The sequence below is a fragment of the Salvelinus namaycush genome, chromosome 2 (assembly GCF_016432855.1).
Source record: "Salvelinus namaycush isolate Seneca chromosome 2, SaNama_1.0, whole genome shotgun sequence".
Classification (NCBI taxonomy): domain Eukaryota; kingdom Metazoa; phylum Chordata; class Actinopteri; order Salmoniformes; family Salmonidae; genus Salvelinus; species Salvelinus namaycush.
The window spans coordinates 16,919,764-16,934,847 of NC_052308.1; the positions used below are offsets into that span (position 1 = coordinate 16,919,764).

Consider the following 15,084-nt stretch of genomic DNA (forward strand, 5'->3'; position numbering starts at 1 on the left):
AAAACAGGCATAATCTAGCTGAATGTAGAAATATAGAATGATTCACTTCAAATGTGATGAAACTTAAGTCCCCTCTATGAAAGAGATGGTAATCGCTGAGGAAGACACGTTTTTGATGTCGGGTATTATATAAGTTTTACCTTTTTCTAAACCTTGAGAAGTGCTTGAAATCTCTCTTAGGAAAGCTCATTCCCTGTTTGATCAAATCAAATCAAAACAATGATATATTTAATTAAAACATCCAATCCGTTTAAACATTTAAAGGAAAGGTTAAACAAAGGAAAATACATTTAAATAGATACAACCAGGTAAACATGAATTCCTAATTGATTACAAGCACATTCATTATTTTATTGATTATTGAGCTAAATCTAATGCAAACACAAACTCCATTAATTTTCCCCCTGTTTCCCCCCAGCAGGCTCAGGCCCACAATTGGCCCACTGACACCTGATACAATGATCTTAGACCTGAGCCACATGAAGAGATCAATTAATGAATCATAGCCATGGAACACACATTCTATGCAAAGTTGTACTTTAAAGGATGCAGCCCATGTGTACAGTGTGTGTGTTGCGTGACTGTTAGCTACGGGAAAGAGCGAGAGAATTGTATTCCTTCCTAGGCTGTCTCAGTCAGTGTCCTCTGTTAACATATTAGTCCACTGGAGCGCTCTAACTTTGTGTGGCCATGTGATTTTCCTTGTCAACTCATGTTTCTGCTAAAGGTGCCTGATAAGGCCAACATGCCCTCCTCCTGTAAGGGTTGAGTAGACACCAAGTTTTTCAGAAGGGACTACTTGGTAGGTCCCAAAAGTGGTACAAACGGGACTGAAGTGAACTGATTTGTGGGGGATTAGAGATTAAGATTTCCCCTCCCGCTGAGATGGGCTTTAGTGGAGTAAATCTGTGGATTATGATGTCAGAGGCCCGTGGTTGTCGGAGAGGAAATGTTATTGTCAGAGGAGTGCTGATGGCCAGAATTATGGAACGGCCAGTGAGGAGATATAGGAATGGGAAGCCATGTCTGTGCCATACCCCTGTACAGTAAAACCTTCAGGGAAGAACATCAACCACTATTGGAATTTGTGAGTTGTCTCTCCACGATGCTGAGTGCATTGTTCAGATGCTGATTCAGTGAGAGAAAGATCGTTTTATTATATTTTGCCTGCCTTTTAAAGCATCAAGTGGTAAGTAGTCTTGGTTGTGATTGCTATCTAAATTGTGTATGTAAATCAGCAAGTTAGCTCACTAATGTTATGAAAGTACATTTGCCATATTATCAAACCCTTCGTTTCTCAGCATCTCTTAGCATTCTAAAGGCCCATCCTTAACCGTGCGTGCGCGTATCTGTGTGTTTTAGCCTTCCCCGGCTGCTGCTATAGAGGGGCTCACCAAGACCAAGAAGATGAAGGTGAAGTGGACTCAGCTGGGCATGGTGTTCTTCCTGTTGCTCTCTCTGGTCATGACAGGATGCTTCCTCTGGCAGTACCAGATCCCAAAGTTACTGCCAAGTAAGGCTCACTCCCTGCATTCAACCGTGTTCAAGAAAACATAGAACCAAAGTAAAAACAATGGCAGGACATGAAGCAATTCAACATATTATACAGTGAACAGCGTTGATTCACTCTAAACACTTCAGCCTGTCAATCTCTTGTGGCTTTGTTACATTGTATCTGAGGTAAATGGGTTAAGATTAATCAGAGTTTATAATTATACCAGTAGCTCCTGCTTCCCCTGCATTAACGTTGACTCATACAATAGGAGATTTTGCACACAAAGAACCTGTAGAAATCAAGGAGGAAGTCCATTGTTTCAGGGGAAAAGTTCCAACACACAGTTCTTGCTTCAGAATGGATTTATTTGCCTGGGACACATATGAAGCAAAAACTGGTTGAATCAACTTTGTTTCCACGTAATTTCAACCCCAAAAACCAATGTGATGATGTTGAATCAACGTGAAAAAAACATTATATTTGCAAAAGTCATCATTGAGAGGGCATTTTGTATTTTTTTCACCTAACTTTTAAGCTAAATTCAATGACATGGTGACATGTTTAGCTGATTTCACATTGAATTCACAATAGTTGACAACTCAACCAAATGTAAATCAAAACTAGACATTGAACTAACGTCTGTGTCCAGTGTCTGAGGTGTGATCTGAAATCCAATTAGCTGTTTTCTGTGGGTGGTGAATAGATTAGAATGTTAAAGACAGACTGTGCTCATAGGGAACCAACCTACTGGAGTGCTGAAGGTGTGATCAGTCAGAGATGCTACTGTACTGCATTTTCCTCCTGTAACAATAGGGGTCCCATTAAGATGCCACATCTGTCCTTTCTTCTTTTGTTTCTTCTTTGCTAAAAGTTTCTGTTGCAACCATTTGAGAAATGAATATTATGGGGACATATAAAATGCAATCAATGGTTCAAATGTAGCGGTGATCTTTACTCCTGGGCTTTAGTTGCATTCTTTAACTGAAGGGCTGCTTCTTACACATGTATTATTTCAGTAGCACACCATGCCTGTATGATCTGGTACTGGATCAGAACATACTCTTGGCCTAGGGGCCTGTTTACTATAGTAACTCTATGAACTATAAAGACTAGATCAAATCCTGTGTAGTTAGTTAAATGAAAGTCTCCTTTAACTGCTCATTCAAAATTCATAGTGTGTTCAGAATTAATCACCTTCTTGGCACTTAATTTCCCCTTCTTCTGTCTCTCTGCCAGATGAGAGCATGGGAGGCAATGCCAAATCAGAACGGATGTGCCCACGCTTCCCTGAGCCTCTCCCCCTGGAGCACCCTATCCCTACTCTGAAAGAGGCACTGGAAAAGGTAAGAGCTCCCTTGGGCCATTCACAGACTATCCACATTATGCTCATGTCCAACTAAGAACAGGGAACATGTGTTAGTGATGCTTGACAAAAGTTGCCTAGACATGAGGGGCTGTATTAACATGCAGAGAAATATAATTGATAAAGAAAGTGTCCTTTTGCATGAAGCCTCTGGCAACAGATGTGGATGTGACCAATTCCTGGATTGATATTATTCAGACAGTGAAGGGCATTTGACAAACAGTCCTATCAGTCCCAGCACATCTCCATACAAATGTAGGATCTTAATTTGATCACCCAGTTGCAGGAGAACTTTCCTGCAATGCAGGACATTTTAAACTTGTAGTGTATTTGATGTTTAAAAAGGTTTTTCATTACCACTTAGAAATTTCAGACTTGATTTTCCCTTAAAAAAAAAAGTTCAATCTCTACAAAAATGTCCATTAATTATAATCCACATAATAATTCACATTTCCTGTTGCTGCAGGATTGTTTTCCTGCTGTAGCAAACTGGCTCAAATTGAGAATCTGTACAGCAGTCTGCTGTACAGCAGCAGTCTGTATGAGATTACATTTCCGTTGGACATTAACAATGTCCTCAGAATGATAAAAACACATTAGAACTCCTTATATCTTTTATACAGAACAGAAGATGCACCATGTAAAAACAGAGTATGTTCAGCATCTGCCAAACCTTGACATTGAAATCACTTCCATCACAACAAATCAATAGGCAGTATTTTTGTCCACAGAGTGCCTTCAAATCTTTCATATCAAATCTTTCATACCCAACTTTGAACTTTTGAACTTCTTGTTTACTGAAACTACTGTAGAACTATGAATATTATTCGATATACAGTAAATACTGATATGTTCTCACTCAGGTGGACACACTGCTGCGCCAAATCATCAATCCTACTAGTCTTCCCTCTTTGTCGGCCATTGTGATTTTCAACAACACCGTTCTGTGGACTGGTAACTTTGGCAAGAGGAACAGAAGTGACCCACTCTCAGCTCCTCCCAATGAGTACACCATATACAGGCGAGCAGCATAGATCTCATGGCTTTTTGGGCCCTAAAGGGGATGACAAAGCCAGGTCTGTTTATGACCCAAATCATCACCTGTTTAAGACTCCTACAAAGTTGAAGCTTGTGGTGTTGGCGTGATGGTCATTAATGATAAGCACCCTTAGCCCTTTCTTATACATTTCTCGATTCAGGGACATGCGTGTAGTTCTGTTGTCCATATGTATGACGTACTACAGTACGTGCTCAGAGCATGTGAATGTCCTATCAGTCGAAGCTGCCTTACTGCTCTTAAAAAAGGCATAAATGTAACATGTCAATTAGCCTCTGACACAGTTAGCCACTACACCACTATGGAGCCTTTTAGCACCATGGGCCCTGTAGCTGTGGGTATTCTCGCTTCAGAGTACAGCTGTCATTACTGACCAACAGAAGTCTGCATTCGCTGATGCTCAACTTCCAGTTATGTGTATTTTGCTAACTCTAACCATATCTACTGGTGGTAGGTAAATAATGCAGTATTTTCAGTCGTTTGTGTGGTATTGTACAGGCATGTGCAGGGATTTTTATGTAACTGTGCCAATCATTCTATTCTCTTGCCGATAGAGATACTGTCATAGCGTTTATTGTTGAAACACCTACAATCCAAGGGGAAGTGACATTCAGGGGAAGTAACATTGGGAGGAGGGAAAATAACATTGGGAGGAGGAGGGAAAATAACATCAAAGTATAGGTACAATATCTCACCCTGGTTACACTCATACAATACCGTTCAAAAGTTTGGGGTCACTTAAAAAGCCCCTTGTTTTTGAAAGAAAAGCTATTTTTTATTTTTTTAATATCCATTAAAATAACATCAAATTGATCCGAAATACAGTGTAGACATTGATAATGACTATTGTAGCTGGAAACAGTGGATTTTTTTATGAAATATCTACATAGGCGTACAGAGGCCCATTAACAGCAACCATCACTCCTGTGTTCCAATGGCACATTGTGTTAGCTTATCCAAGTTGTTCATTTTAAAAGGCTAATTGATCATTAGAAAACCCTTTTGCAATTCTGTTAGCACAGCTGAAAATGGTTGTTCTGATTAAAGAAGCAATAAAAGTGGCCTTCTTTAGACTAGTTGAGTATCTGGAGCATCAGCATTTGTGGGTTCGATTAAAGGCTCAAAATGGCCAGAAACAAAGAACTTTCTTCTGAAACTCGTAAGTCTATTCTTGTTCTGAGAAATGAAGGTAATCCATGCGAGAAATTGCCAAGAAACTGAAGATCTCGTACAACGCTGTGTACTATTTCCTTCACAGAACAGCACAAACTGGCTCTAACCAGAATAGAAAGAGGCGTGTGAGGCCTCGGTGCACAACTGAGCAAGAGGACAAGTACATTAGAGAGTCTAGTTTGAGAAACAGATGCCTCACAAATCCTCAATTGGCAGCTTCATTAAATAGTACCCGCAAAACACCAGTCTCAAGGTCAACAGTGAAGATGCAACCCCGGGATGCTGGCCTTCTAGGCAGAGTTCCTCTGTCAAGTGTCTGTGTTCTTTTGCCCATCCTAATCTTTTATTTTTATTGGCCAGTCTGAGATATGGCTTTTTCTTTGAAACTCTGCCTAGAAGCCCAGCATCCCGGAGTCGCCTCTTCACTGTTGACGTTGAGACTGGTGTTTTGTGGGTACTATTTAATGAAGCTGCTAGTTGAGGACTTGTGAGGCGTCTGTTTCTCAAACTAGACACTCAAATGTACTTGTCCTCTTGCTCAGTTGTAAAACTTGGCAGCAAGGCAATACCCCCAAGCACACATCAAATTCCACAAAGAAATGGTTACATTTAGCAATGGCCACAGATGAAGGATATCAAAGATTTTCAAAGTTTCTGTATGGAGGAATGGTCTAAAATCCCTCCCAATGTGTTCTCCAGTCTCATAAAACATTTTAGAAAAAGGCCCAGTGGCATTATTCTCACAAGGGAAGGGTGCCAGAGTATTGAAAACAGGGGTACCAATAATGTTGACCCCTATCTTTTTGAGAAAAACTAGTTCTCTGAGCAATTCAACTAGTTCTCAGAGCAATTGTATTTATATAAAATAATATAATTTCCCCATTTATATACATAATTTAACAGTATTATATTACTTAATTTATACAGTCTTTTTTGCTAATCTTATCAAGGCTGCCAATAATTTTGGTCATGACTGTATCATGAGGCGGCAGAGCATCATGATACAGTCACTGAGAATGATAGCGGATAATATTGCCACTCCTACTTGCCATCTCTTCAATCTAAGCTTACAAAAAAGTGTGTGTCCTCAGGCCTTGAGGGAAGCAAAAGTCATTCTGATACCCAAGAATAGTAAAGCACCCTTACTGGCTCAAATATCCGACCAATCAACATGTTACCTTAGTAAACTTTTGGGAAAAAATGTGTTTGACCAGATACAATGCTATTTTACAGTAAATCAATTAACAGACTTTCAGGGAAGGGCATTCAACCTGCACGGCACTTGCTCAAATCACTGATGATTGGCTGAGAGAAATTGATAATAAAAAGATTGTAGGAGCTGCTTTGTTAGACTTCATTGCAGCTTTTGACATTATCGATCATGGAAAAAGGTATGTTATGGCTTTACACCCCCTTCTATATTGTGGATTGAGAGTTACCTGTTACCTACCTAACATAACACAGAGGATGTTCTTCAATGGTAGCCTCTCCAACATAATCTAGGTAGAATCAGGCATTCCCCAGGGCAGCTGTCTTACGTTTTTCAATCTTTAATAATGACCTGTGTCACGTTGGTATGAAGGGTCGGGAGGCAGGCGCAGGAATGCGTAATCTTTTTTTTTATTATACCCCAAATTACAAACATAAGTAAATTGCCTTTGAATTCGTCCCAGTGTAAAGGTACGGGGACGAAGACCGAACAAACACTATACAAAACACAGGGTTAAAACCCAAACAAAAGAGCGAGGAGTACCTCAAATAAATAACACAAGCGCACAATGATTAACACACGGGACGAGACCCGTAATCATCTGCGCAATACACAATGTCAAGAAAGCCAAAACACACAGCACAGGTACTCACACGAACTAACGGACATTGTAACAATAATCGACAGGACAATGGTAAACCAAGGACACACTTATACAATTACTAATCACTGGGAATAGGGGCCAGGTGTGTGTAATGAACGTTCCGGAGGGATCGTGACAACCTGCCACTGGCTCTGAGTAAAGTCTGTGTGTCTATGTATGCGGATTACTCAACACTATACACGTCAGCTACTACAGTGAGTAAAATCACTGCAACACTTAACAAAGAACTGCAGTCAGCTTCAGAATGGGTGCCAAGAAATAAGTTAGTCCTAAATATTTCAAAAACTAAAAGCATTGTACAGTATTTGGGACAAATCATTCACTAAACCCTAAACCTCAACTAAATCTTGTAAATAATAATGTGGAAATTGAGAAAGTTGAGGAGACTAAACTGCTTGGGGTAACCCTGGATTGTAAACTGTCATAGTCAAAACATATTGATACAACAGTAACTAAGATGGGGAGAGGTCTGTCCATAATACAGTGTTGCTCTGCCTTCTTAACAACAATCTCAACAAGCCAGGTCCTACAGGCCCTAGTTTTGTTGCACCTGGACTATTGCCCAGTCATGTGGTCAGGTGCCACAAAGAGTGGCTTGGGAAAATTACAACTGTCCCAGAACATGGCAACACGGCTGGCTCTTAAATGTACACGTAGAGCTAACATTAATAATATGCATTTCAGTCTCTCATGGTTCAAAGTAGAGGAGAGATTGACTTCATCACTACTTGATTTTGTAAGAAGTATTGACATGTTGAACGCACCAAGCTGTCTGTTTAAACTACTAGCACACAGCTCGGACACCCATGCATACCCCACAAGACATTTCACCAGAGGTCTCTTCACAGTCCCCAAATTCAGAACAGACTATGGGAGGCGTACAGTACTACATAGAGCCATGGCTACATGGAATTCTATTCCACGTCAAGTAACTCACGCAAGCAGTAAAATCAGATAAAAAGACACCTTATGGAACAGTGAGGACTGTGGTCACACACACAGGTACAAACACACAAATATACATAACATACACACTACACACAAGTACAACTGGAGGATGTGTTGTAGTGGCTGGAGGGCACACACTTAATGTATTGTGAAATCTTTTGTAAAATGTATTTTGATGTTAAAATGTTTATTATAATGTATATTACTGCCTTCATTTTTGCTGGACCCCAGGAAGAGTAGCTGTTGCCTTGGCAGCTGATGCTGATCCATAATAAATACAAATACAAAAATATGACAAATGTTCGACATAATAATTCCTATTTCTTATTGCTTGCATCCTCTATTCACAAATCAAAGCTGAGAAGTCTGCTTCCTGATGGACTCCTGTGATTTAGGGGGTATACACTATCTTTACATCTATGGAGGGTTGGAGGTGTTTCTATGGAATACTAATAAGAGTGAAGGCCCCACTTACGGCCCTGCTACATTACAGCAATCGGGCATCCAGCGTTGCAGTCACACATCAGCCGTTCATTTGAAATCATTGAAAGCTGTTACTGTATACTGCGTATGTTGAGCTCTCGTTGCGTCACGTCCAAAGGCAGCGTTAAAGCACAAGTATCGCAGAGGTTATATTTTTTTACGGCTGAGGAGTGCATTCCTTCTATCTTGTGAATTGAAATATAGAGAAATAAAATTCATTTTGGTTGCATGTGGCCTCCACTAGACACCACTGGCTATTTTACTAAGATTTATGAAGTCAAGAAGCTACTAGCTGGTAGAAACTCTAGCTAGCTACATGGACTATATTCACAATGTAAACAAAAGCAACATGTAATTAGAGGATCATTTAGTACACCCACTAGCAACATTTTAAGAGTACTTGCGAAAAACTGGACCAAAGCTATTGTACTCACACACAATTGATGAATATGGTACAGTACAGTAGGGAAAGATAGAATAAAGATACTCATCCCCTTTTCTCCTCCGCTCTCAAAACAATGCACTCTGGCATTGCTTTGCTACTGGCAAAGCAAAGCAATGCTACTGGCAAAGCAACGCAACGCTTACAGTGGACTTGAAGTGTTATGTGAACACTGCTGTAATTTTTCTGATTTGTGGTATGTTGCCATTTCAGCAATGAGTTTGAGCCTGAAATTGGCTTGAAAATGTGCCACCGGGATTCAATCAGGAAAGTGTTATTGACAAGCCCATTGCACAATCCACAATACAAAGGCAATTTACTGATGTTTGTGGAAATCATATTCACAGTAACCTGTGTGTATATCGGTTCAAGCGTAAATTACTTGTAAAAGTCAAGTGCATTGCTATTGCCAGAAATGCGCCTTTGATTGAATACTGACCTATGTCCTTAACTATGTATGGGCTATTCAGTCATTATGTTTTCATCTGTCTTGAGTGTTGTCAGCACTGGCCTTAAATAGATATATAGCATGATGTTGTAATTTCAAACTCCAAACCCCTTAATGTCTGGGGTGTGAGGCAGAAATATCTGGGCTATGAGGCAGAGAAAACGTTGTGAGGTCAAAAGCCTGAGTGTAGAAAGGTTTGGAGAGTGCATGTGAAAATGAAAGGATGTTAGGGTAAGTACATCCTCCGAAAGGAAGAAAGGTACTCTATTCATTTGTGTGTGCTTGTCTTACTGTTTGTTGAAATGATTTTTTTTAAAGTTTGGGGCAGAAATCAGGGTGATACAGTAGTAGTCAATTCCTGCTTGATGCCCTACAGGATTGCCAGCCTTTCCAAGATCTTCCCAACGCTGATGCTATACAGGCTGTGGGATGATGGGAAGATAACCTCTCTGGATGACCCTCTGGAGAAATATGTGGATAACTTCACCATTAAAAACCCTCTGGGCAAGTCACGGGACTCTGAGCTCAAGTACGTGACAGACGGTCTGATCTTCCTGGATAGTGGAGAGGTTCAGATCCGTTCCTCCTCTGTCACTCTGCGCAGGATGGCCAGCCAGCTCTCAGGTAAGATACAAACCTCATACTCCGCCCCTCCCACCTGGGATTGGAACCCATGTCATGCCGACCCGTTAAAAGACTATCAGGTGGAACAAGTTATGTGCCTAATGTACTCAGCTACAATGTTGAACAGTATCATGCTATTATGAGCAAAATAGACATTTTAATGTGATGTTCATGATCCTATTTATTGATTAAATTCAAATGCCACCATACCGCAAACTCTGGTCAGTCACCTCTAAGCAGGTTGCTGAATTGCCTTCTGAGGTGGTAAACACCTCTGATGTAACAGAAACGGTTTAGATTATCACTGCATCTGCTTATCATCAGAAATAGATCATGTGAAGGGCCAAGGGACAATAAGTCACACTCATTGATGGGCAACACTGAATTGAAAAAAAAACCACAATACCTTGCTTTCAAACAGGTTTGATTAGATTATGTCAATATGAGGTTCACACTTTGATCATTGAGGCATGAAAGTCGAACTCAATAATTCATAGAGGAGAGTATTCAATGTTTTAGACCAGACATTGACACTGATTTCTGAGCTGTACATTTAATTAAATGATCAGAGACACTCCAAACAGATGACATGTTAGAATAACATTTGAGGACCCTGTTTCGGTTCAAATGAATTGCAACTGGCTTGAGCTTCATTTATCATAGTAGCTAAATTAATGCATTTTATTTTCTTTAGACGTAAACACTAAAGATGTTGTGTTTTGTCAACTGCAGGTCTACCCAGAAGACTAAGAGCCACTAACCTGCTGTGGAAGGGGAAAACACAGGCTGCAGTGAATCTGCTGCAAGATGATGTCCTTGTTGCAGACCCTGGCACCAAGTAAAGCCTTAGTCATTCCCAGCATTATATTCAAATGTTGTGTGTGTCCTTGTGCCATTTAAAACTCACTCAATATTTGCCTTTTGTAATATAACGGAACCTACAGTTGAAGTCGGAAGTTTACATACACCTTAGCAAAATACATTTAAACTCAGTTTTTCACAAATCCTGACATTTAATCCTAGTAAAAATGACCTGTCAGAATGTGAAATGTCAGAATAATAGTAGAGAGAATGATTTATTTCAGCTTTTATTTATTTCATCACATTTCCAGTGGGTCAGAAGTTTTCATAAACTCAATTAGTATTTGGTAGCATTGCCTTTAAATTGTTTTAACTTGTGTCAAACGTTTCGGGTAGCCTTCCACAAGCTTCCCACAATAAGTTAGGTGAATTTTGGCCCATTCCTCCTGACAGAGCTGGTGTAACTGAGTCAGGTTTGTAGGCCTCCTTGCTTGTACACGCATTTTCAGTTCTAACCACACATTTTCTATAGGATTATAGGACCTTGACTTTGTTGTCCTTAAGCCATTTTGCCACAACTTTGGAAGTATGCATGGGGTCATTGTCCATTTGGAAGATCCATTTGCGACCAAGCTTTAACTTCCTGACTGATGTCTTGAGATGTTGCTTCAATATATCCACATAATTTTCCCTCCTCATGATGCCATCTATTTTATGAAGTGCACCAGTAACTCCTGTAGCAAAGCACCCCCACAACATGATGCTGCCACCCCCGTGCTTCACGGTTGGGATGGTGTTCTTCGGCTTGCAAGCCTCCCCCTTTTTCCTCCAAACATAACGATGGTCATTATGGCCAAACAGTTCTATTTTTGTTTCATCAGACCAAAGGACATTTCTCCAAAAAGTATGATCTTTGTCCCCATGTGCAGTTGCAAACTGCCTTTTTTATGGCAGTTTTGGAGCAGTGGCTTCTTCCTTGCTGAGCGGCCTTTCAGGTTATGTCGATATAGGACTCGTTTTACTGTGTATATAGATACTTTTGTACCTGTTTCCTCCAGCATCTTCACAAGGTCCTTTGCTGTTGTTCTGGGTTGTTCTTGATTTGCACTTTTGCACCAAAGTACGTTCATCTCTAGGAGACAGAACGTGTCTCCTTCCTGAGGGTATGACGGCTGCGTGGTCCCATGGTGTTTATACTTGCGTACTATTGTTTGTACAGATGAACGTGGTACCTTCAGGCATTTGGAAATTGCTCCCAAGGATGAATCAGACTTGTGGAGGTCTACAATTTTTTTTCTGAGGTCTTGGCTGATTTCTTTAGATTTTCCCATGATGCCAAGCAAAGAGGTATTGAGTTTGAAGGTAGGCCTTGAAATACATCCACAGGTACACCTCCAATTGACTAAAACAATGTCAATTAGCCTATCAGATGCTTCTAAAGCCATAACATAATTTTCTGGAATTTTCCAAGCTGTTTAAAGGCACAGTCAACTTAGTGTATGTAAACTTCTGACCCACTGGAATTGTGATACAGTGAATTATAAGTGGAATAATCTGTCTGTAAATAATTGTTGGAAAAATGACTTGTGTCATGCACAAAGTAGATGTCCTAACCGACTTGCCAAAACTATAATTTGTTAAATAGAAATTTGTGGAGTGGTTGAAAAACGAGTTTTAATGACTCCAACCTAAGTGTATGTAAACTTCCGACTTCAACTGTATTTGCTTCACTCATTTGGATGTAAATAGATGGCTCAGGTGTTTAATTACGTCACCCCTGTGGGCTGCATTGACCCTTCAGTCAATGCAGCAACACAGTGACTTCCCACTCTGCTGCTCTGTGTTTTGCAGATGCCATTACAGTAACCTAGCCTTCTCCTTACTGGCCCACGTCATGGCTGAGAAGGTGGTGGGCCTGGACTACCAGCGCTGGATCAATGATAACATCCTGGACCGGCTGGGGATGGAGGACACAGGCTTCGACATCACCCCAGGGATCCAAAGCCAGATGGCTGTGGGCGTCTACTCCAGTGGCCAGCCAGCCCCTCTGTATGACCTGGGCTGGTACCGCCCCTCAGGCCAGATGTTCTCCACTGCCGCTGACCTTGCCAAGCTGGCCATGATGCTGCTGGGGGCCTACCACCGCAAGCTCCTGGAGCCCGACACCCTGAAGATCATGCTGACCCCGCTGTACCGCTGTGATAAGGACTACTTTGCCAACCGCACCGGCACGCCTTGGGAGGTGAATGAGCAGCTGGGATACGAGGTGCTGCGTAAAGACGGAGACCTGGATGGCTACTCAGCCACCTTCTCACTGGTGCCCAGGCTCAAGCTGGGCCTGGTGGTGCTGATGGCTGGCACCAGACCTCAGAACCAGGAGGTGGTGGCCAAGGCTTACAGTCACATCATACCCGCCATGGAGAGGGTGTTCCGGGAGGCCAAAAAGATCCTCATCCCTCCCCCTAATCCAGACCCTTACATAGGCTTCTTCACTTATGGAAACATCACCTTCTATGAGATCAAAGCTGGGGCAGACGGTGTTCTGATCATGCAGCAGTTTGGTCCCCAGATTGAGGACCTGATCCCAGAGAGATATCGGACAATCAAGCTGAACTACCTGGTAGACAGGGTGTTCAGGGTGGTGTTTGAGAAGGAGTACCCCTGTGTTTTGCGGGTCAGCACCGCCTCAGTCTCCCTTGAGGCCCAAGACGGGCAGCTCTTTAACTTTTATGTGTTTGACAAGCGTGGTCTGTCCCCTGGCTTCGATGCACCAGGACTGAATACATACAATGTGATCCGGATAGTCCGTAGGCCGACTTTCTCAAACTAACTGAACTCATACAACGGAAAGGCACATGTACATGCTGAATGAAGGTCCTTTTTGGGTCTGTAGCCTATATTTAATAGGGATACTCTGAAATGAAAGAAAACATTGCTGTCAGACAGTGAGTAGACTGTATCATGATGAATTGCAAAAGAAGGTACACAGACAGAATTTTCTATTCTATTTACCCATTGTCAAATAATGGCATTGTAAATATTCATCCTTTTCATACAGTTGATAACCTGACCTTAAACATACACTACATGACCAAAAGTATGTGGACACCTGCTTGTCAAAGATCTCATTCCAAAATCATGGTATATAATATGGAGTTGATCCCCTCTTTGCTACTATAACAGCCTCCACTCTTCGAGAAGGCTTTCCAATAGATGTTGGAACATTGCTGCAGGGACTTGCTTTCATTCAGCCACAAGAGCATTAGTGAGGTTGAGCACTGATGTTTGGCAATTAGGCCTGGCTCGCATTGGGCATTCCAATTCATCCCAAAGGCGTTCGATAGGGTTGAGGTCAGGGCTCTGTGCAGGCCAGTCAAGTTCTTCCACACCGATCTCGAAAAACCATTTCTGTACGTACCTTGCTTTGTGCACGGTGGCATTGGCATGCTGAAACAGGAAAGGGCCTTCCTCAAAGTTATACAGTACCAGTCAAAAGTTTGGAGACACGTACTCACTCAAGGGTAGGGTTTTTCTTAATTTTTACAATTTTCTACATTGTAGAATAATAGTGAAGACATCAAAACTATGATATAACACATATGGAATAATGTAGTAACCAAAACAGTGTTAAACAAATCAAAATATATTTTTGATTTTAGATTCTTCAAAGTAGCCACCTTTTGCCTTAATGACAGCTTTGCACACTCTTGGCATTCTCTCAACCAGCTTCATGAGAGTCACCTGGAATGCTTTCCCAACATTCTTGAAGGAGTTCTCACATATGCTGAGCACTTGCTGGCTGCTTTTCCTTTACTCTACGGTCCAACTTTTTTGGTTACTACATGATTCCATATGTGTTTTTTCATAGTTTTGATGTCTTCACTATTATTCTACAATGTAGAAAATAGTAAAAAATTAAGAAAAATCCTTGAGTGAGTAGGTTGTCCAAACTTTTGACTAGTACTGTATAGTGCATTATACTGTACAGATGTAGTATTTTAATTTGAGACAGTTTGCTACAGCAGGAAATTAATTTAATGTAATTATTATGTGGATTCTAATTAATGGATTTTTTTGGGAGAGTTTGATAGATTTTTCTTTAGGGAAAATCAAGTCTGACATTTTAAAGTGTAAGTTACAAACTTCTGCTTTTTAAACATGGAATACATAAGTTTCTTATCAACAAAAGAGTGACCAATTTAAGATCCTTCATCTGTACACGTTTTACTGTTTTTTTTTTTTTTTTTGAAAATTCTGTTTATTAAGTTTTACACACACACAGACAAGACAAAGCAATATAAATAATATACTCAACTAGAAAAAATACAAATAATACATATAAAAAAAATAACTTTAAAGATACCATACTTTAGACA

The 15,084-nt window shown here is 40.8% G+C and overlaps 1 protein-coding gene across 1 annotated transcript; it reads left to right on the forward strand.

Annotated features, from left to right (window-relative positions):
* The first annotated feature begins 1,407 nt into the window (after positions 1-1,407).
* Positions 1,408-13,538, forward strand: LOC120020529 (putative beta-lactamase-like 1). Its single transcript, XM_038964238.1, has 6 exons — positions 1,408-1,513; positions 2,732-2,838; positions 3,722-3,879; positions 9,660-9,907; positions 10,640-10,745; positions 12,560-13,538. Exons 1-6 carry the CDS (start codon positions 1,408-1,410, stop codon positions 13,536-13,538), a joined length of 1,704 nt encoding a protein of 567 aa, XP_038820166.1.
* The last annotated feature ends 1,546 nt before the right edge of the window (positions 13,539-15,084 follow it).